The following is a 24,951-nucleotide window of genomic DNA, read 5'->3' as shown; positions in this document are numbered from 1 at the left end:
TCTCTTCAAGTTGTGTCACCTGTAATAAGGAAGTGGCAAAACTTTAGAAAGTGTTATAAGTAATTAAAAAGCATAACCATACATTGGCCATATGATTACAGAGGATGTTGTGCAATAACTCTTGGATGGAAGAAGGAAAAATCTGTCACTAGGTGACCAAATTTCTATTTATGACACTCAAGAAATGGCAATTACATTAAAAAATAGCTAAACATTCTGAAACTGAATTTTCTCCTTTGAATAATAAAGGCAGACAATAATGTTCTCCTTATGGTGAAAATTTAATAAGAAGTGATAACTCTGCTGGAAAATACCCAGACAGTGGTTTTCAAACTTTACGTGCCATAAAAATCAGCTGGGGGGGGGCTGTTTAAATTAAGTTTACTAATTTTTATCTCCAAATGTCTGGTAGAGCAGCTATTGCATGGAGTCCTGGAATCATATGAGTCACTTTGCACAAGCAGTGCTGCAGCATTTCAGAAATGATAGGAAGAGTACAATATCAAGGTAGTGATAGTAGAAGAAAGCAGAAAAATGTAAAGCTCTGAGAATCATCATGATAGGCCTGTCCTACCCCAACAAGTTGGTTGAATAGTTTTACCATCTCCATAGGGAGTGAGAAGTCTGGATTTAATCCAATTTCTACTAGCTACTTGGAATTTAGCAAGAAATCAAAAACTTTCAACATCAGTTTCTTCAGGTATACATAGTGTGTGTGTGTGAAGGTACAATGACATAAGTTTCACTATGCTTAAGAATTTGTCTAAAAAATTGTGTAGTAACAAAAATGTTGGTGAAGATGTGAGGGGAAAGGTATACTCATATATTACTGGTGGGACTTCCAATTGGTGCAAACATTAGCAGTGTGGAGATTTCTCAGAAAACTTGGAATGGAACCACCATATGATCCAATTTTCAAATTGGACTTCAAATAAGCATACTACAGTGATGCAATAGCATCAATGTTTATAGAAGCTCAAACCACAATAACTGGAACCAAACTTGGTGCCCTTCAATAGAATAATGGATAAAAAATGGTATATATACACCATAGAATATTACTTTACCCTTTATGACATTTGCCAGTAAATCTATGGATCTGAATACTATCATGTTAAGTGAAAAAAGCCAATCCCCAAAAAGCAAAGGTCTAATTTTCTCACTGATATATGAGTACTAACACACAATGGTAGCAGGGAGGGGAATTACACAAAGGGGAATGAAGGAAATAGAGAGGGTTTGGGAATAGAAAAGACACTAGAATGGATCAGACATAACTTTCCTATGATCATATGTGAATACACCACCCGTGAAACTCCACATCATGTACAACCACAAGTATTGGATCCTATTTAAAATAAGTTATACTCCATGAATGTAAAATATTTGAACATATAATCTACTGTTATGTATCCTTGAAAAGAACAAATAAAAAATTAAACTACAAAAAAATAAAAGAATTTGTTTGTGTATACTTTATTACATGCATAACTATTACTTCAGACTTCAATATGTGTTCTTTTATATTGTATTTTAGATAACTTGTCCTTTTTGTAGGGATTATTCATTATTTTGTCTTAATAAAAGAGTTTGGACAGGTTCCATTGACCTAATCATAGGTAACTACAAATACAGTTTCAAATTCCATATCAACTGCTATCAGGAGAAAATTCAATATCCTAATTCAGGCTCAGAGACTTTTTAAAATATGCAAGTTATTTTATATTTCCAGGATGTAGTTCTTTCTTTCTTTCTTTCTTTCTTTTTTTTTTTTTTTTTTTTTTTGCTAAAAGGAGTATTGAAAACAACAAAATCAATAAGCTGAGTAAAACACTATGTTGAGAGAGATGAATTTGGTAATGAAGGTTTTGGTTTATGTTGCAGATTTCATAAAGCACACTCCACCACAGTCTTCTGTAAGAAGAGGAATATTCAGATGTGAAGTTGGGACAGCATCCCAGCAACAAAATTCAGTCACTCTGTTAGTCAATTAGCAATTTCAAGTTACTATTCTCAGGGTTACAAAGCACAGTTTTCAAATTCTCTATTTCATTAAATCTGCAGTGTCATCTTGTAAGAACTACAGAAAGTTACTGAGAATTAATATGTGAATGTTGCCTTTTGATTATATGTATTGTAGTTCAGAAGAAATAGCAATGATAAAACAATAGTAATTCCAAGCAATACTCACTGAGCGTATTTGACAAAACTCCAATAATGTTTTACATCTACTAAATCAGTAGTATCCACCTACTCTATGACAAAGGAAATTTTAGTATCCATATTTTAGGATATTGTTAATCATTAATTCTTAGAGTCTCCTAGTAATTGGAAAGGTAAAGGTAAAGATAAAAATTATAATCAATGCCTTAAATGAGGTAGTGAGATATCAAGATAACAAATTTGGAGTTTAAAAAATTTAAAGATTAAAAAAATATGTACTGCCAATTTGTTCTGAATTAGTGTGGCTCCTTTATTTTATCTATATTACTCAACATGTTAATAGGAGCACAGAGAATTTAGAAACATCTCTGGGCCCATGTTTTCTTTCACATAAAAATACCATTATGTGGAAGAGATATGAAATAAGCAGTATCAGAATTATTGTATCGAAAAACAAATTTTTTAAAAGTTACAGTTCACCCACATTTTTAAATAGCTACCATAAAAGATACATGATTTTTATTTTTTAAACCATTGTTATGTTCACATCATATATTTTTCTACCATAGGCCATTCCTTAATTGTTTCTTTTTCTAGCTTTTTTATGTCAATAATGCTTTGTTGAAATATGCTCCATTCTACAATTTTTTAAAGAGGAATTTTCAATTTGGTCCTCCAGGAGTTTTACCATAACTTATTATATCTAACACTCATGTCAATCATCTCTTCAGTATGCTCTCTGTGATTTTATTTGATTTATATTATTTCGGACTTTGTTTCTATTTTCTCTTTATTAAGTATGGTTTTGACTGTGAATGGTGTTCACCCTGTTCCTTTTTCTCTATATTTGCCTAGAGACAAAACAGCAGGTATGCCTAATCCATGCAAGTCACTCTAAAGTATATTTAAGGTCATTAATTCTTTTCTGTATCATTCTCATATTTCATTATTTTAACTCTTGGATTCTATTACTTTTTGATCTCCTACTTCCTGTGATTTCTGATCCCTATTTCACAACATGGAAATCTATACACAAACATTTAAAGTCACTTTAGTAAGTTTGTAGACTGTATTTTTTTGCCATTATCTTTGTATTCACCCTCATATTTTCATTCCAGTATATCTTGTTTCTACTTTATATTCATCATATACTTGCAATTAGTATTTAGCTTTATATAGAGTAGAAGATCACAAGAAGAAAATTACAGGTTATTTTCATCTGACCCTGAACTCTGATTGAAACATATGGTGAAATCAATCCATAAAATTTTGAACTTATGTTAAAATTGATTGATATGAGATAGTCATATAATTGATTGAAAGCTTCATATCTCATTCAAATAGCTAATATTTGTTCGAACTATGTTTTTATGCTTTTACTATGAATTTCAGTGAGAAACTAAGATATTAATTGCAAGTGAAGTCTAGTTGTTCACAAAGGCACCAAGCTAGTTATTTCCAAACATTATAAAAGGTTTCCTGAAATGAAATATACTCTGCCTTTTATATATGTATTGCGTAGTATGATGTACACATTCCAATCTCCTCTGAGAATACATTCCCCATAAAAACAAGTATCTTTTACTTACTTTATTTTGATAGACTTCAATATAAAGGAAATGTGAGGAAGTATATTTAAATTTTTAAATTTTCAGAGGACAAAGAAACTTTAGTTCACAGATGCATATTTGACTATTAGCTTCAGAGCAGTTAGTTTTTCTGTTGATGCAGATGACAAAGGAAAAACGCCTAGGTTAGGAAGGCAAAGTAGAAAATATTCAGAATGCTCTCTGAGCACGCTATTTACATGATATTCATAAAAACTTGGGCATTCTTTTCACATAGACCATTCATTTGTCCTTTTCCCAGGTGAGTTATCAGAAAAAAATTGGGGGACAGAGTTCTCTATGGAAATGCTTCTTTTGTACAATTAGTTACCTACTGATCTGAGATCATTCAATTACCCCAAAAATTGAACACTAATTTCAAATGGAATACAATTAAAAATGAATAAATTAGAAGAAAAAGGATAAAATTAGAGTAAGTTTGAATAAATGTTTCAGGGGAATTTTTATGAGAAATCATTGAATATCTTGCACCACTAATTCTTAGAATAGCTCACCTAGATTTAGTTATTTCTAATAGTAATTGTAAGTGAGCACAAAATAAGTTTAAAGGAAAACAAAAATGTGATCTTTCCAATGAGAAGTATTAAATATTAAATAAAAACTTCGCAATATTTGTTTTTCTATAAAAAAGATGTAATTATGATTTTCTAACTCTGAATACAGAGAATCTTCCTCTCTACACATATTAGTCACATATGTAGACAGAATTAATATTCTTTTCAAATTACATGTATTATATTAAACTACATTATTTAGAAACACAAAATCAATAACATTGAATAGATCAGAAAGCGATAAGCTTTTCCTTTGACTACTATCCCCAATGGTGTATAATTCACCTTCTTTCTCTAAAGGTAACTATATCATGTGGGTATATTTTTATGCATTATATATGTGATGATTATTTTTCAGTCAGCTTTCCCTTTCCTAGACCCACCCCCTCTATTCTAATATATATATATATATATATATATATATATATATATATATATATATATATTTCCAGAAGACAAAATTACAACAAACTTTGTCATATATCTAATTGACTTTTTTTCACGATTCATGAATATGGGCAGTTTCCTTTCTCCTAAATAGAGTGAGCTCCCACTGGATAATGGCAGAACAGAAATTAGCAAGGTGAATAACAAAGAATTAACACTAGAATAAGTTCATTAGTACATGTCAGACCACTTCTTCGGGGTTCTTTTTATCCTTTCTTTTTCTCTGCCTCATCCTCCTCCTTCTCCTTTTCTTATCATCATCATTCTCCTCCTCCTCCTCCTCCTCCTCCTCCTCCTCCTCCTTCTTCTTCTTCTTCCTCCTCCTCCTCCTCCTCCTTCTACTACTTCTTTCTTCTTGTGAAAATGGAACCTCCTTGTTATACTAACTTGAGTAGGCTGTAATTTCCTATTTTTAGCAAGAACATTTCTTTCTTTCTTTTTGGGAAGTGGGATTTATCTGCTTTCTTATGGGTTCTGTTTGACAATGTTGTATTCAACATAACTGGCTTTATTTTGGCTTGGTCTGGTCTTCTGGGGCCACATACAGGAACTCAGTCCTAAATAATGGCCTCATAAATATTTTGTTTAATACTTTCTACTGTGTTGTTCTACTAGAAGTTGAATCTAAAAGATTCTTTCATATTGTCTTCTGGTCAGGTTTAACTGACAGCAGTCACCATGTGAGCATTTAAGAGAGAAGGAACAGCTGGTTGGAGGTATATTCTCTTAGTTCTTTCTCAGCTGAACCTGTGAGACCAGCTTTATTGCTCAACCAAAGAACATAGATGCTGGATGTGGCCATCCATGTTCAGACATTCTCTCTTCTGATTTCCAATACTATTTCTTATTTTTGCTGCTTCAGGTTTTGGTTTGCAACCAGGCTCCCCACTCTTGCAATTACCATGGTAGTGCTTATATAATACACACGTGGGATACCCTTGTAGGATTCCTCAGTCTTTCCCATACCTTTGTAAATACTTTCTTTCTGAAACATTCCTCAATGTCCTAGTCAGAGTATGCCATCTCTTCTGTTGGGAACATTGGTGACATTAACTCTCCATTACAAGCAGATTGAGATAGCTTCCTGATTCAAGATGTTTTTCTTTTTAATTTTTTTTCCATTTTATTCTCTTTTTTAAATTGACAGAGTAGAATGTCTGTATTTAACATTTAAAATATGATGGTTTGCAGAATATGCACATTGTACTATGACTAAATATAACTAATATATGCTATTTAATATAGTTGTGATTTTGTGGTGAAAATAGCCTACATACACTGTTTTAGCATTTTATAAGAATACAATATATTTTTAACAAAATTATCAAGTTGTTCCATAGATCATTTGGACTTATTATTTCAATAATTAAGATTTACTATCCTTTTCCAACAGCCCATATTCCACAAACACCCAGCCTCTGGTAACCACCACTTTTCTCTCTACTTTTATAAAATCAAAATTTTTTTTATTCCACATATGTTATATCATGCACTAAGGAATATCAATGGTACAAGGAGGTAGAAAATGAAAACTCCATATTGAATCTGTAGCTCCTAAATATAACAAAAAATATTGTATATGTACTAAAAAACCCCATGATTTAGAAATTAACTGTTTTAGAAATACATCTTAATAATCTTTGAATTAAAAGCACAGCTAGAGCTCAAAGGGCTTAGTTGACCACATTGGGAAAATATAGACAACAAAATAAAGTAAAACAGTAATATAAAATGGGAATTTATGAGTAATTATGTTATAAATAAAAATAAAAGTTAAAAAGAAAAAAATAAATAAATGGAGGAAAAAATACTTACTTATAGAATGTCAACCAATAAATATAGAAGGTACACTGGAGTTAGATTTATTACTAGATACTAAATTAATAAGTAAAAGCTTAATCAAGATCAACATCTTTACATAATTTCAGACTATCTCCCTACAGATTACTAATTAATATTTTTAAATTAATTTACTTTTTTGTTACCAGAGATTGAATTTAGGGACCACTGAGCCTCATCCCCAGACAGTCCTATTTTGTATTATATTTAGAGACAGGGTCTCATTAAGTTGCTTAACATCTCTCTTTTTGCTGAGATTGGCTTTGAATTTGTGATTCTCCTACCTCAGCTTCTTGAGCCGCTGCGATTATCAGCATGCACCACCACGCCTGGAAGTAATTAATTTTTATGAAAAAAATATAACTTCATGCCAGAGACACCCTATACCATCTTATAGTTAAGCAATTAAAATTAAACTTATTAAGTTTTATGACAGATAAACCTCATGTGTGTTTCTGAAATGATTCATCAAGATTATTATTCATAAATCATGTACCTATGTAACAATGATGAGTCAGCAGAAAGAGAAATAAGAAAAACTATCCCATTCAAAATAGCATCAAAAACCATAAAATACTTTGGAATCAATTTAATAAATGAGGTGAAAGAACTCTACAATAAAAACTACAGAACACTAAAGAATGAAATTGAAGAAGACCTTAGAAGATGAAAAGCTCTTCTATGTTCTTGCATAGGCAGAATTAATATTATCAAACTGATCATACTATCAAAAGTGCTATACAGGTTTAATGAAATTCCTATTAAATATTCCATGAAATTCTTCATAGAATGAGAAAAAGCAGTCATTTGGAAAAATAAAAGGACCAGAACGGCCACAATAATCATCAGCGAGAAAAGTGAAACAGGAAGCATCAAAATACCAGAACTTAAATTACACTACAGAGCTATAGTAACAAAAATATTCGTATTTGCACCAAAACAAGAAGGAAGACAAATGAAACAGAATAGAAGACACAGAGACAAGTACAAATAAATAAAGTTTTCTCATACTAGACAAAAGTGCCATAGAATATATTGGAGAAAAGATAGCCTCTTCAGCAAATGGTGCTGGGAAAACTGGAAATCCATATGCAGCAGAATGAAATTTAACCCCTAGTGCTCACCCTGCACAAAAATTCACTCAAAGTGGATTATGGACCTACACATTACACCAGAGACCCTGTGCCTAAACAGAAGGAAAAGTAAGCCCAAATTTCCATCTTGTTGGCTTAGGAACTGAATTCCTCAACAGGATTTCTAAAGCAAAAGAAGAAAAAATAAGAATAAATGAATGGATGACATCAAACTTAAATGCTTTTTCACAGCAAAGGAAACAGTCAAAAACATGAAGAGAAAGCTTATAAAATGGGAGAAAACATTTGCCTTCTGCACCTGAGATAAAGCATTAACCTCCAGGATATAAGAACTCAAAAAAACTTAACACCAGAACTATAAATAACCAAATCAATAAGTGGACAAAGGAACTAAAGAGGCACTTCACAGAAGAAAAAAAGATACAATGGTCAACATATGCATGAAAAGTGTTCAACATCTCTAGCAATTAGAGAAATGCAAATTAAAACTACACTGAGATTCCATCTCACTCCATTCAGAATGACAATTATCGAGGATACAAGTAACAATAAATGTTGACGAGTATGTGGGGGAAAAGTTACACTTATACATTACTGGTGGGACTGCAATTTGGTGTGCAACAACTCTGGAAAGCAATATGAAGATTCCTTAGAAAACTTAGAATGCAACCAACATTTGACCCAGTTATCCCCCTCCTCCGGATATACCCAAAGGTCTTAAAACCAGCATACAGCAGCAATGCAGCCACATCAATGTTTATAGAAGCTCAATTCACAATAGCTAAGTTATGGAACCAACCAAGGCTCCCTTCAACAGATGAATGGATATAGAAAATGTGGTAGACATACAAAATTGAATATTATTCAACCATAAAGAAAAATTAAATGGTGACATTTGCCAGTAAATGGATGAAACTGGATACTCTCATATTAAGTAAAATAAGACAAACCAGAAAAACAAAGGCTGAATGTTCTCTCTGATATGTGGAGGCTGACACACAATTGTGGGGCACAAATGATTAGAAAAAGGGGAGTGAAGGGAAGGGAGAGAGGATGGGAATAGAAACAATAGTAGAATTAATTGAACATGAATTTCCTATATATGAACACATGACCAATGAAAATCCACATTATGTACAACAGCAAAAATGGGCTCCTAATTAGAATGTTATAATCCACGTATGCGTAATTTGTAAAAATAAACTCTACTGTAATGTATATCTAAAAAGAACAGAAAAACAAAAATTTACTCCTGCATGGTGGATATATAAAGTGAACTTTGGAGACAATTGATAAGGTCAAATCAATCTCAGAAATGTCCTATTAAAGTGTTTAGCAAAAAATAACTTGGGAAAAATTTATGTATATGTATATCTATACTTAAATTATATTTACATATTATATATTTTAAATGGCACCAAATGTAAATGAAGAAGGACTCTCCATAAAGGGCAAATACAGTATTTGTATTATTAAAGCAATTTTTATAATTATATTCAAATATATTATAACCATATTTGAATAATATGAAAAGGTAAAACTAAAAAGAAACACTGAGTCAAGATATTGCTTTCCAGATCAAGGTTTAAGCACATGCAGTTTCTTCTGCTTTAAATGCTCTTCCCCTCTGACACTACATCTAATTTATTTCTACTTTACTTACAGATCTGAGGCTAAATGACACCTCCTAAGAAGAGCTTTCCTTGAATCCTTCCTGGTTTAAATGAATTAATTACCTTCTATTTCACTCGTGAAGCCTTGTCATTGGCACAGCACAACCTTTACTACAACAGATAATTAGATGTTTAACATTATGATTTGTTATTCTGTGAGGGGGAATTTTGCATATTTTATTCACAATGAACCTCACAATTAGCCATATCTATGTATGTAGGCATTGAAAAATTGTTAGCAAATAAATAACCAAAATAGCCCTGGTTTTGGGTGTGCACTACGTTTAAGAATACAGACTGTCTTTAAGTGTCTCAGATTAAGGTATATGGGACAATAATATAGATATAGGCAATATAAAAATATTTTAGAATATTGATGGTGATTTAAATGTTAGGCTCCAAATCACTTTGTATTTAAGTTATTGATGTCTCATAATTTATAAGTGTTTACAAAATTATTTGTAAGCAGATTTTTGAAAATCAAAATTTGTTGCAAATTTATAATTATGCTATTCTAATAGTAATTTTACTATCAATAAGTTTTTATTTTGGGCTGAGGTTGTGGTTCAAAGGTAGAGTGCTCACCTAGCATGCATGAGGCACTGAGTTTGATCCTCAACACCACATAAAAATAAAGGTATTGTATCCACCTATAACAAAAATAAATAAATATTTAAAAAACAGTTTTCATTTCAAATTTATAGTATTATAATTCTAAGATAGTGTCCAATATGAACCAAATAACACATTGGAAAACTCTTCAGGACAAAATATATTCAGAGCATCAGGTTTTTTTAATGTGTAGTATCATTACACATCATTAAGTACCATTTTCTTGATATTTAAGAAAATGTATGATGTAACTTTAAAATGCAGAAAATTATGAAGGCTATAGTAAAAATGTTCTGGTATCCTTCCATTTACCCCAGCACAATTAACTTGTTGGAGAGTTTGTTTACAGTTCTTTCTTACAAGCATAAGTGTATAAAAAATTAGGGTCATAATTTAAGTATAGATTTATTTTCTGACTTCTCCTCTCCTACTTAACAATGAGCACTTCTCCATATTACTTTTAAAAAGAAATAGCCTATGAACATATATTAGTGAACAAGTCCAAAATCATACTGGATTAAACCAAAAAACATCTAATTTTTGCTCATATTTTACACCCACGAATGTCCCTGAGCCCTCTTCCATGTCATTCACCATTAAAGATTGAAGCCAATAAATTGTCTAAAACTTTCTATATTATTATTATAAAAAATATAAAGAGCATGTTAGGTCTTAAAATTTCTTACCAGAGTTTTATAATCAGTGTAACTCACATTTATTGACTAAAGCTAGTTACAATGCCATAGTTCCACAGGGAAGAAAATAATAATCCATACTCAAAAGGGAAGATTTCTAGAGTTTTATTCTTTTTCATATACACCCCTTTTGAAAAAATAAAGTAAAAACTTCCAACCAGTAAAAAAAAACCCTCATAGTTCAGTGTCTATAATTAGTGCTCCTGATCTCTTTATTAAAAGTACTTAATTCTCTTGACTCAGGGATCTAAGACTAAAACAACACATTGCCTGTTCTACACAAACTCAAATTTTAATATGGAAATCTGGAAGAAAATGACCAGTGTGAAAACTTCACTCATAACATGAAATTTTGGAAATACATATAAGTCACAGTTTCCTAGAAATTCTGAAAATTAATAGGCAATTACTGTGAGTTAAGAAAAATTACTATATTTTACTCATTGAAATAACACCTCTGTCTATTGTTCTTCATAACCACTGAGTTCCACCCTTTTGGAGATGCATCTGTTTCTTTGTTTCCATATGCACCTGAAGAGGGCAAGAGAAAATACATAACCTTTTTAGCCTTTTCCTACTTAAAAGAGGTTGGAGTTCCAAAAGGTATTTGATATCTCAAAGAGATAGAAGCTTCTTTAGTCCAGAATCCTGCTTTATTTGACAGTATAACTCCCTTTAAAACTAAGCTTCTAATCTCTTTGATACTACTTCCACAATTCTCATTAATACATCTTGTTCTCTACAAATTATTTGTAGGCTTATTGATACTACCAATCATCAGTAGAATTGTTTTCCTTGACCATATATTTCAACTGTGAATGGGGTATATTAGGTGCTATTTTAATCCACTCAAAGTTTAGTAAGAAGAAAATTGTTTATATTCTTGTACTCATTCTTATCCCTATAAATTTCATTTTAATTATCTTTTGTTGCTCAAAGAACTTCCTCATGTTTTTTTTATATTTTTAAGTTCCATTGGAAAACAAGGAATTTTTCTGAGATTTTTTTTATACTTTGTCAACTACATACCATAAGAATAAATGCATAGTTTTTTCCAACCTCTTCATTTAGAGTCACAATCATTGTGTTTATTCCACCTTTCAAATTATTGAAAGTGATGCTTTTCTCAAAATTTTCTTAATGTATAGCATAGCATGCATCACTATAGCTCCAATCTTTAAAACTGATTTTCTTATACCCTGATATCTGACTCTATGCCAGTGCCTCCTTTTTCAGTTATTTTCTTAACATCAGAATTCCTCTACTGTTTTCTAATTGCAATAATTAGGACAAGCTATGTTATAATTTAGTAGTAAAAATCTCAAAAATATCAGTGACTTTAACTAAGAAAGTTGTGTTAGTCAGCTGTTTTGCTTCTGTGACACAAAGACCTGCAGAAAAATTTTAGTGGAGGAAAAGTTTATTTTAGCTCATGGTTTCAGATGTCTCAGTCCATAGATGTCCCACTCATTGGTCTGGAACTGAGGTGAGAGAGAGGTGAGGCAGAACATCATGTGGGAAATGTGGATGAGGAAAGCAGTTCAGGATGTAGAAGTCAGAAAGCAGAGAGAGCTGCACTACCAGGTACAAAATGTATACTATCAAAGTCTGCCCCAGTAATCTATCAACTCCAGCTGCACCCTACCCTACAGTTACCACCCAGTTAATCCACATCAATGAGTTAATTCATGGATTAAGTTACAACTTTCATAATCTAATCATTTTACCTCTGAAAATTCTTAGACTGTCTCACACATGAGCTTTGGGGAATATCTCATATCTAAACCATAAAAAAATTATTTCTTTTATGTTATTTTTCTAACAAGGGTATGAGTTCTACTTCATATTTTACCAAATCTAACTTTATGCTGATTAAGAACTTTACATGGGACATTGTTTAATGGACAGAGAAAAGACAACAAGGCAGAGTGTGCACTAGATCTTAAAGTCATCATCCAAAGTGAACCACATATTTTCATATTTTATTGGAAAAGCAAATTTTAAAAGCCAGACTCAAATATGCAGGATGGTGGGTAGTGAGGCTCACTGGGATTGAACAGGGTAAGGTGGTGGGAAGGGAGGAGGGCTAGCAACAGGAGAGAAAGTAGAATGAATTAGAAATAACTTTCCTGTGTTCAAATATGAATATACTACCAGGGTAACTCCACATCATGTCCAGGCACAGAAATGGGAAGTTATATTTTATGTATATATGATATGTCAAAATAAATGAAAAGAACAAATAAAAAATAAATAAAAGCCAGGTATGCATTTAGGAGAGCAGGGAGAACTATTTCTACTGTCTGCCTAAAAGAAGAAATCAAATATAGGAAATCAAATATCCCTAATTTATTCCATGTGTTACTTCTGTTCAACCCAGGGTACTGTTATCTCATTCCTAAGAAAGAACTTGGAGGATTTAACAGAGAGGTTTTGAACAATTTATTATGCAGGAACTCTTTGGTGTCAGCAGGCCAAGACACAATGGAGGGCTGCACAACACCCACAACTGGGGCAGATATCTAGGATAGGTTGTATGTGCACTGCATAGATGAGTTTTCTTAGATGTTTTATGAGTACATTCTTTTACTTTACAACCAAGTTTCTCTGCTTTGATTTGTATCTAAAATTTAGAAAAAAGTGAAGTGGATAGTTTCCCTTCCCCACTTCCTTGCACTCTTTAGAATCCTTATTTCACTGCTCGGAACAACAAGCTTTCCAACAAATGTTTATCCCAACAACTACCAAAATGATAAAGTAATTTTTTAAGAAAAATTGAAACAATAGCAATATTTCCACTCCTAAAATTGGCAAATGTCTCAAAAAATGAAAAATCTTAGAATTGGCAAAAGCTCATGAAACAAATATTCACATTTGCAATGTACAATGTTAATTGGAAGGTGAAATGAAGAAATATATGTAGGAAAGTTTAGCCATATTTATTGATTCTTAAGTCTGCTAAGAAATTTCTTTTCCAGACCTAAAAATACCATTGTCAAAACTATAAGCTGACATTTGAATACATATACATATATGTAAAAAGTCTTTGCAAAATCATTTATAATAATGAAAAGAAGAAAGGCAAATATTTAGCAATAGAAAAATATTTAAATGCATTTTAATATTCCTCCATAGCACAATTAGACTGCAGCTATTTAAACTATATTTTCAAATATTATAGAATATTTAAGGATAAAATAATACACATAAAAAATCGTAAACTTCATGAACAGAAAATAATGAAAAACAATATTCTAGTAATGATGAACTCTAAATATAATTTTTTAAGGATGAGTTACTTCCCATAAAACTATTTGCTTTCACTAACATATAATGAACGAATCTATTTTATTATAAAAAGATAAAATATTATAAATAACCATATGTGACAATGATTAGATTTTCCTTTTTCCATAGAAAAATAATTTCTTTAGCTTGTGAGAATTCAAGTTTATATACTACCATGGAATTTTCTGTGACCACTGTCCCCAGAATCACAGCATAATCATTGAATATTCTTTTCACAGAAGTGAAAATTTGCATCTGAGTTAACTACCTATATTTCTGATAACATTTTAAAGATCTGTGAATGCTTTGGTCAGTAAAGGCAAGCTTTGTTTCAGTGCTCCTAGAGCTCACAGTCTAATGATAAGGAAAGACATTTATCAAATGATGATTTAAAAGTTAATATGCTACAAATTAGAGGTACTTGGTAAATAAGTAAAATTGTGGACATTTGACTAAATCAGGGAGATAAAAAAATGTCCTAAATAAACAATTAGACCTTTATACTCAGTATCGGGTAAAGATGGGTGGAAGGAGTATTCTAGGTAGAAGATCAGTGTGCTCAAATGTTCTTGGTTGGAAGGGAACACAGTCAGCATAAAACAACAAGGACTGAATACCTGGGAAGTGAATATGTCTTTATTTGTTAAGTAAGGAAAGGTTCCTTATGATGTAGTGTGAGAGAGTAAAATTCTGAACAGGATGGTATAAGATATGGCTCATGTTTTCTGATTTGCACATATGAAGAAAGGTGAAATATTTCATTAAACTAGTTTTAGAACAGAGCTTTGCAGTGAAGGGGGAGTAAATGTTCAGCTTTTGAATGCATTGAGTCTGAAATGTCTTTCAGTCATTCAGTAAGACATTGCAATTCACTGCTGTAACTAAAAGGACCCAACCAGAACAACTGTAAAGGAGTAGAACTTTATTTAAGGGCTCATGGTTTCAGAGATGTTAGTCAATAGAAGGTCAGCTCCATTTTTTTGGGCTCACGGTGAGGCAGAACATCATGGCACAAGAGTGCGTCATAGGAAAGCAGAGAGAGAAGTCTCCACTTGCCAGATATAAATTTGTATCCCAAAGCCATGGCCCCAATTCCCACCCCCTCCAGCTATTCCATACCAATTCTGCCACCACTCAGTTAATCCCATCAGGGATTAATTTATGATTGGGTTAAGGCTATAACTCAATAATGTCTTCTCTAAAATGAGATTCATACACTTAGCTAGTTTAAGCTAGACTGAAGCCACACTACTTGTTCAGAATATTTTGGAATAGTATGTACAATGAATTTTTAGGAAGGGATGAGGGAATGAGGGGACTGAGGATTTGGGTTATGATGGAAGAACTTTGGGGTTGAGATCATTGGTTATTTAATCATGAAGATGTGAAAATCCTTATCTAAGAAATAGACTAGATAACTGTGAAAGAAATAGTTTACATGTGGGAAGATTAAAAAAATCAAGCCTTCCTAACTCATCTGACATGGTTAAGAAGAAATTAGAATGACTTGGACTCAAGGAACACAATGCATTGGGGGATTTCTGGAAAACAAAGTAGTGTGTAGCTTAGTAAGCACATGTTGTGTTTCTTCAGCATTATTTTCCGGACAGAGAAAAAATTTTCATATGTTGGTATAATTCAATGAAATCATGTGAGCCTGGAAAATTGGAAAATCACTTCAAATGTTATAATCATTTTCAAGGATAAGGAAGACTTGGAGTATGCTCGATGAAGTACTTATTTCTTATAGAGAAAGATTCTTGACATCACCCTCTTGAAGGCCTCCTTCATATCTTTATTTCTAAGGCTGTAGATGAGGGGGTTCAACATGGGGGTGATGATCCCATAGAAGAGAGAAACCATTTTTCCCCAGTCCTTAGAGGTCGATGAAGGTGGTTGTAGGTACATATAAATGCCTGTTCCAAAAAAGAGTGACACCACAACCATGTGGGACCCGCATGTCCCAAAAGCTTTCCGCCTTCCTTCTGAAGACTTTATTTTCAACACTGCTTGAGCTATGAAGCCATAGGAGATGAGGATCAATGTCACTGGAATTAGCAGAATTAATACACTGAAGAAAAAGAGCTCAGCCTCTATAGGCTTTGTGTCAGCACATGACAACTTGAGAAGGGCAGGAACCTCACAGAAGAAGTGGTCCACTTCCCGATGACCACAGCGTGGCATGTTCAGTGTCAGGGAAGACTGCAACACTGAGTTGCTGAATCCAGTGAGCCAAGAGAAGGCGGCCATCCTTAAGCAGAACCAACGGTTCATGATGACTATGTAGTGGAGTGGTCTGCAGATTGCCACAAATCTGTCAAAGGACATAACAGCCAGGAGGAGACATTCTGTGGCTCCCAGGGCCAGGAAGATGATGAGCTGGGCCACACAGCCACCATAGCTAATGGTCTTTTTGTTGCGACAAATATTTGCTAACATATGAGGGACTGTGCTTGTGGTATAACAGAGATCTAAGATGGAGAGATTAGTGAGAAAGAAATACATGGGTGTGTGAAGTTTGGGATCCAGAATGCACACAATCATGATGGACATATTACCAAAGATAGTGAATGTGTATGATATTAACAAAACCACCAAGAGGGGCATTTGCAGCCAGGGTTTGTCTGAGAAACCAAGTAGGATAAATCCTTTTGGGGAACTGTCGTTTGCCCAGCTCATGATAATACTTACTTTTTATTCCTAAAAAATAGAGAATAAGAAAAGAGTCAATAGGGCAATAGATATTTGGAACTGAATTGAATTTAGATTAATTATGATGATTAGCTCTGTACCAAATATAATTCACAGTCAAAAAAATTGGAACCCTTCTGAAATACTTATCATTTGGTTAAAACATAGATCCTTTGTTTCCAGTAGTCAAATGTAATGATAAAGGACATTGTTATTAAATGACATAAAGTATATAAAATCACATGCAAAACTCATGGAAAATTATAAGTGCTCAATACATTTCAAGTCTTCTCTCATCACTTCTTACTCTACCTCAATAAACATCTTCAATAATAAATACCAATGTAAATTAAATTATTTTAAAACCAGACTTAAAATGCTGAGCATATAAACCTATAATTGACCTAAAGCAATTCATTTAAATTTGGTAACATCTTTGCATAATATTTTGAGTTATGTTATATTATGTTATGCAAATTTATTATGTTATGCAACTTTATTTCCACCAAATACAATCCTGAGTATTAGATGCTTTGATTCCAGATAATAAAATTAAGGCTTATTTATGAGACAGTAATGATCAAAATTGATATCTCCCCACTTAAAAACTTGACGTGACAGACACTGCTCACTGGTTGAAATTTTATTCTCACTAAAACCCTAATAGATATGATTTACATTTTACCTTTTTGTGACTTATGAAAATGAAAAATTTGCACACTTAGTAATGATGAGACCAAGATTCAAACCCAGGATTAAAGACCATGCTTTCTTTTATACCATATTTCCTTCCAATTTTACATATTGCAAGCCAAAATTGGCTACATATAATGTAACATTGAGATAACTTATACCATTTGAATTTACAAGCATAAAAACAGAGAATACTTCTATGTGCTATGACACACATCTGTAATCCCAGAGGCTCAGGGAGGAGAAGGGAGGTAAATCAGGAAAATTGCAAGTTCAAGGTCAGCCTTGGCAACTTAGAAAGACTGTCTCAAAGTAAAAATTTGAAGGAACAGAGATGTAACTCAGTGGCAGAAGGGCATTGGATTCAATCTCCAGTATTGCTAGCGAACTTAACAAAGAAGATAAAATAAGTTTTGGTACACTTTACTAAGGAATGAGGTGTCTTTTCTAAAGTGACAAACACTGATAAATGAAATGTAACATGACAATGGAAAGTTTACATGAGAACTAACAGATATGGACCTAGCATTTATAATCCTTCCATTATATGTGGTTTCAATTTTAAATTTTTAAGCTGCAAGTAGACATCTTTCCTTGGTAAATAATAATAATACACCTACATTTGAAAGATATAAAAGGATATGAGTTTAGACTTCTTAAAATTTATTCTAATTAATTATAACTGGACTTTTTTGAGTGTTCATAAAACTTTAAACTTTTTAATGATGACTATATGCAAAGATAAAAGAAATTACAAGATGAGAAATAGGTAGTGTCTATGACAGATAAGTTTAATATATTAAAATATAAATAATCATTACATGATAATAATAAAATACAAAAATTTAAAAATAAATAAAGAGCAATGGGTATAAATGAATAATTTGTGGCAGGATAAAAATATAATATGATGGAAAGAAAAGATATAAAACTTTCACACCATTAAAAAATCAAATAAATATGACGAGGAAACTATTATATTATCAATTCATTTAATAATGTACAACTGTATCACCAGAAGTTAATTTCTGTCAATACCAGAAAGGATCAACAAACCAAAGGTGGTTCCCTTTATGAAATATTAGGCAGCATTAAAATAGTAAGTTATATCTCTCTGACTCTAGAGACCTCAAAATAAGTCCAAAATATGGTTAAATGAAAAAACTAGAGGTGGAGAATCATGTGAATAACATTCTCTCATGTTTTGAAAAATTTCTTAAAAAATAGTTAGACATGCTTATTTTGTTGACCATATGATAGAGATGTGGCAAATATATAATGCTATCATTGGTCATCACAAGAGGTTGATACTAGAAGGGTTTTGTGAGTATGTGTGAATGTGTGTGTGTGTGTGTGTGTGTGCATGTACACATGCACATGAAAACATATATGTATGAATATATAGATGATTATTAATTTCTGGGGTTTCTAATTTCTAAAATTTAATATATTACTTTTATAATTTACAAAACAACATCAGGAAAAAATAGCGCTTTAAGGCAAATCATAATGATTATATCCAATATTGGAAAAAACACAGGCAAATGCATAAAACAATAGTGAGACACTACTGCAAAATCTTTTTCAAATAATAAATACAAACCTACCACAAAATGTGAAACATAATATATATTGAGGCCTATGCTGGATGCTCTATAATAAATATACTGTCTCACAATTTCTTTGCCCAAACTATTACCAGAAGAACAAGCAACATTGCAACACATTTTAAAACAGTAGGAAAAGGATTGAGCTATGAAACATCATTGGATGTGTCACATACCACAACACAGATATCACATACACACACACACACACACACACACACACACATATACACACACATACACACACATACACACACACCACCTCTACCTACTGAAGAAGGAAAGGCAAAATTTAGAAAACAAATACCTGTAAGTGTTCAGATTAAAGACAGAGAATGGCAACAGTGAACACATCAGATATTAAAAATCATCTCTCCACAGGACGGAGATAGTCTCAGAATGGTAAAGCAGAAGAAACCTTCCTGCTCACCCTGGTTTGGGGGAGTAGGGATGCTTAGCTGAAGTTACTGGAAGAGTTAAGTCTCCAAATTTGAGTTAAATATTAGGCATGTGCCTTTGCCTATTTTTCTTACCCTGTCACTTCAAAAAAAGGCTTTCAAAATACTCCTCAAATAAAGACCAAAAAAGAGTGAGCTGTTGGAATCTCTGCCTCTTTGGGAGCTAGAATCTGCTTTATTTCTGAGCCGTGTGATCCTGGACAAGTAGATGAACAACCTTGTGCCATGTACACATATTTTTAATTACTGTGTTGATCAAAAGCAAGCTATTATAAAGTTCAAATGAGACAACGCACACAAGTCTGAACTTTGGATAGTGCGTGAAACATAGTAAAAATTTAAAGAATGTGAATTAGTTATCATTTACAGTGTGGATAATAGTGATACTAGTAATGATCATTAACAGTAATACTGTATCATTATCTCAACTTGTTTTATATATAAAAATCTTATTATTGTTGGTCCTAGTGCTTCTTATATTTCTATTGTATTATAATATGCAATGACTAAATGTATAAGTCACTGTGACTTTGTTTCTAGCATAAGACCTAAAATATATTTTTCCAATAAATGGAAATCAAGTCAATAGTTGGAGATACCAGGTTATCTGAAGGCAATGGGATTGAAGAGGATTCTACTCAACAGATGTTGTTTCCTCTATTTCTATTTTTTTTACATCTTCTACTTCACATTTCATTTTACATGACACTGGTGCCAGATCACCTACCAATTACTCTTTTATGCTGTCAGAAAATGAACTCACCCTTTGACAAGAATATGTTGACTCCACTGTCATCTTAACATTTGTCCTATTTGATTATCCTACATCATTTTTTAAAAGCCTCAAATACCACTGATTCTTTTTTTAAACTTAAAAAAACCCACTCTTTTGAGAAATATATGTGGAGAGATAATGAGTATATGTTCATTCAAAAGGAAGAAAATATTAAAAAGAACTGGTTCCCAAGAAACAAATTGGATGCTCTAGATATTAAATGTGTTTCAATATGTGGGTGAAATGATCTTAAAATATTCTATGCCTGGTAGCATGATTCTCTGTAATAAACACCACTCACCTTTTTCCTAAGTGTCATAGGGTATCCATGCCTTTGTGCCATGTGCAGAAGGAAATCTGGTCCAAACATAAGTTGATAAATGCAATAATTTTTTGTGCTTTCATCCTCTGTGATATTCTTATTCATTTATTTTTTTCCCACAAATTGAGAATGAAACTAACACAAAACTTGGACTGCATGAAGAACATATGAGAAAAGTCCTTACAATGAAGTTAAAGTGTATTACTATAATTACTGTCTTCAATCACTAGGGCATTTTTGACTAGCATAGGCTCTGCTCACCACATTTCTAGTAGATTTCTATGAGAAGTTGATTTTATAGACATGAGTAATATCATTGTTTGTACCTTTGAAAAGGATGTGCCTTTAAACAAAACCAACCAGTATTTACTAAGGGCCAACTATTCACACAGTATTATGTCTTGTATTTTAACCCAAGGGATATTGAGTCCCTGAAGTTTAATTGGTCACTGTGTCCAAAGAGGAACTTAGTGAACTCTATTCCCAACTGTCCTGAAAACATAATACTGGCACAAATGTGGCTCAAAAATCCTAAAATATAGGTGAAAACTACAGTCATAAAGAATAAAACATTAAAAAACTTCAGAATTGTTTAATTAGGGTGGCACAAAATTAAATGGATATAAACCCCTATATTCCTTTTAAATGGTCTCAAGGTCAAATAGAGAGTCTTTTGTCGGTGCGTAGGGAAAACAGCATTTCTATATTTCATTGAGTTTTGTAAAGTTTGAACTCAAAACTTCTGAGATATTCAGGTTAAGAATATGCACCATGTTTACTGTTAGTCTTTTCCTCATGCTCTTCCTTCCTGTTCTATTCTTAGTGGCTCTCTTTATATCAAAGAAGACATTTGACATTTGTTTTTTAGGGCTTGCCTACTTCACTTAGCATAATCTGCTCTAATGCCATCCATTTCCCTGCAAATTCTATGATTTTGTCATTTCTTAGTGCTGCATAATACTCCATTGTGTATAGCTGCCACAATTTTTTTATCCACTCATCTATTGAAGGGCATCTAGGTTGGTTCCACAGTCTAGCTATTGTGAATGGGGGGAGAGAAAGGGAGAGAGAAGGGAAAGCATATGGAAATGGTAGGAGACCTTCAGTGATACACAAAATTATAAGAGGTTATGAGGGGCAAGGGGGAGGGGGAAAAAAGGGAGAGAATTGAACAAAAGCAGAGGAGGTAGAGAGGGAAGATGAGAGGGGAGGGGAGGGGAGGGGGGATAGTAGGGGATAGGAAAGGTAGCAGAATACAACAGTCACTAATATGCCATTATGTAAAAATGTGAGTATGTAACAGAAGTGAGTCTGCAATTTGTATTTGGGGAGTTCAAAACCAAATTGAGTCAAATGTATGAAAGATGATATATCATGAGCTCTGTAATGTTTTGAACAATCAATAAAAAAATAAAAATTAAAAAAATAAAAATAATTTCAAAATGTAAAAAAAAAGAATATGCACCATAAAATGCATATGAAATTATGTCATACAAAGTCACATATAAATTAATCCACATAGATATTTACAGTTAACATTAATTCACTGGGATAGAAAAAGTAGAAATAATATGAGATTGGAGCAAGAATATTTTTAATAAAGTTATTTATAACTTAATATTTGCCCACTTAAGATTTTCAATGAAAGAAAGAAAATTTTAATTAGATTTAGCAATTATAATTTTCCTATATACACATACGAAAATACCTAAGTGAATCCCACCATTGTGCCCATCTGCAAGAATGGAAAACTAATTAGGATAAAATGTATACCATGCCTATATAATTTTATCAAATATATTCTAGTGTCATGTATGACTAAGAAAAAACCAGTGGAAAATAAAAGAAAAAAATATTAAGATTGATCTCTAAAACAAACAAAAGCCAAATAGCCCAATCAATTAATAGCCAAAAGAACTAAATACACAATTCTCAATTCAAAAGAGAATATACAAATATCCAACAAATGTGAAAAATGTTCAATTTTCCTAGCAATCAAAATAATGCAAATCAAAACTACATTGAGATTTCATCTCAGTCCAGTCAGAATGGCAATTTTCAAGAATATAAATAATAATAAACGCTGACAAGAATGTGGGGGAAAAGATACATGTCTGCATTGTTGGTGGGAGTGCAAATTATACAAATAATTTGTAAAGTCATATGGATATTCCTTCATAAACTAGAATGGAACCACCATATGACCCAGATATCCCACTCCTTGGTGTTTATCCGAAAGAACTAAAGTCAGCATATTGTACTGATACAGTCACATCAGTGTTTATAGAAGCACAATTCAAAATAATCAGGTTATAGAACCAACCTAGATGCACATAAACAGGTGAGTGGACAAGTAAAATGTGGAATACAAAATGGAATCCATTGCTTTGTCTCCTACTAGATCATCATGAAGTGATCACTTGAAGATATACTTGGAATGCCAGTTTGGATGCAATCCCATCCTCCAAGACCCAGGATATACTTTTTTTGTTTTGTTTGTACTTTATAATTATAGAGAATATATAAATTCATTTGGCATCAGTCTGTGTCTTTTAAAATTAAAACTAATTTGCCCTACTTTTGTCTCCAGTGCCTCCTTTCTCCATTCTTTCCTCCCTTCCCCTATTCTCTTTTCTGTACTCTACTTTTCTTTCTTCTATTCAGTTATCTATATCTCTATGTATTTACATATTTATATATGTATGTATATATACCCAATATATATATATAAATATATAAACATATATGTGCATATATATATACTTCATATGTGTACATATATATGTATATACATAGAGAGAGAATAGATAACTAAATAGTGAAATTGTATTTCAATATGTCTGTTTCATACTATATCACTATAGTATGCTGACTTTAGTTCACACATGTACAAGTTCTATATCTATAGGATATACACACACATATATATCATACGTATTATATATATATATATATATATATATATATATATAAATAGATAGCTGAAGAGTGAAATTATGTTTCAATAGTCTTTTTATACAATAGGACTGACTTTAGTTCAGTGAACTCTATTTATCAATTTGCACATTTGAATCAAACTTGCATTCCTGGAATGAAAACCACTTGATAATGATCTATTCCCTCCTTATGTGTTTTTCAATGTGATTTGCTAATATTTTATTAAGGATTTTTGCATTTATTTTCATCAGAGATGTTGGTCTGAAGTTTTCTTTTCCTGATGTGTCTTTATCTGGTTTTATGGTATCAGGATTATGCTGGCTTCATAGAACGTATTTTGAAGTGTTCCCTCCATTTCAGTTTCATGAATTAATTTGAGACTGCCTGGTGTTAGTTCTTTAAAGGTCTCAGAAAAGAACTCAGCTGAGAATGTATCTGGTCCTGGGCTTTTCTTTTTTGGAATGCTTTTAATTTCTATTTCAATTTCATTGCTTGATATTAGTCTGTTTAGGTTTTCTATGTCTTCCTCATTCAATTTGGGAAGGTCTTTTGTGTCTAGAAATTTTTCAATGTTTTCTATATTTTGCAGTGTATTAATGTATAAATTTTCAAAATAACTTATAATAATCTGAATTTCAGAAGTGTCTGGGGTGGTATTTATTTTTTCATCTCTAATTTTATAAATTTGCATCCTCTTTTTATTTTGGTTAGTTAGGCTAAGAATTTACCAATCTTATTTATTTTTTCAAAGAACCAACTCTTTGTTGCCATTTATCCTGTCTATTGTTTTATCATTCTCAATTTCATGAATTTTGACTCTAATATTAATTATTTTCTGCCTTCTGGGATGCATGTAATCATATCAATTCTTGTGACTTCTAAGACTTATATTGTTACCTACAATATGGTTATTTGGAAACGTTTCAATGAGCTGCTTAGAAGAAAGTAAATTCAGCTGATTTGGGGTGAAATATTCTGTAAAGTGTGTTTGTCCATTTGATTTACAATATTCTTTAGACTGGAAATACCTTTATTGATTTTATATTTGGATGGCCTATATACTGGTGATAGGGATGTGGTGAAGTCACTTGGTATACTTCTATGGGGATCTAGCTGGGATATTAATATCAAGAAGTCTTTGTTTTGTTTTTATGTAATTAGGTTTACTGACATTTGTGGCATAAATATTTATTATTTTTATATCTCATTGTTGCATTGTTCCATTTACCATTTACCAACATGTTGTTCTTCTGATTAATTTTTACTAGACAGCTGCCTTTTCAGATATGAGAATAACTTTTCTTGATTCTTTTTGTACTCCATTTGCATAGAATGTTTCATCCTTTTACTTTCAGCTTATGTGTATCTTTGCCTATGAGATGAATCTCTTACAAACAGCATATAGTTGGATGATGTCTGTTAATCCATCCTACCAATCCATGTCTTCTAATTCATGAGGTGAGGTCATTCCATAA

General features: G+C 32.2%; 1 protein-coding gene across 1 annotated transcript; it reads right to left on the bottom strand.

Annotated features, from left to right (window-relative positions):
• Positions 1–15,730: 15,730 nt before the first annotated feature.
• Positions 15,731–16,672, bottom strand: LOC101973482 (putative olfactory receptor 2B3). Its single transcript, XM_005338827.1, has one exon. It carries the CDS (start codon positions 16,670–16,672, stop codon positions 15,731–15,733), a length of 942 nt encoding a protein of 313 aa, XP_005338884.1.
• Positions 16,673–24,951: the final 8,279 nt, after the last annotated feature.

Source organism: Ictidomys tridecemlineatus, chromosome 8 (genome assembly GCF_052094955.1).
Source record: "Ictidomys tridecemlineatus isolate mIctTri1 chromosome 8, mIctTri1.hap1, whole genome shotgun sequence".
NCBI lineage: Eukaryota > Metazoa > Chordata > Mammalia > Rodentia > Sciuridae > Ictidomys > Ictidomys tridecemlineatus.
Note: the sequence above shows the minus strand (reverse complement) of the source record. Positions and strands in the feature narration are given on the sequence as shown.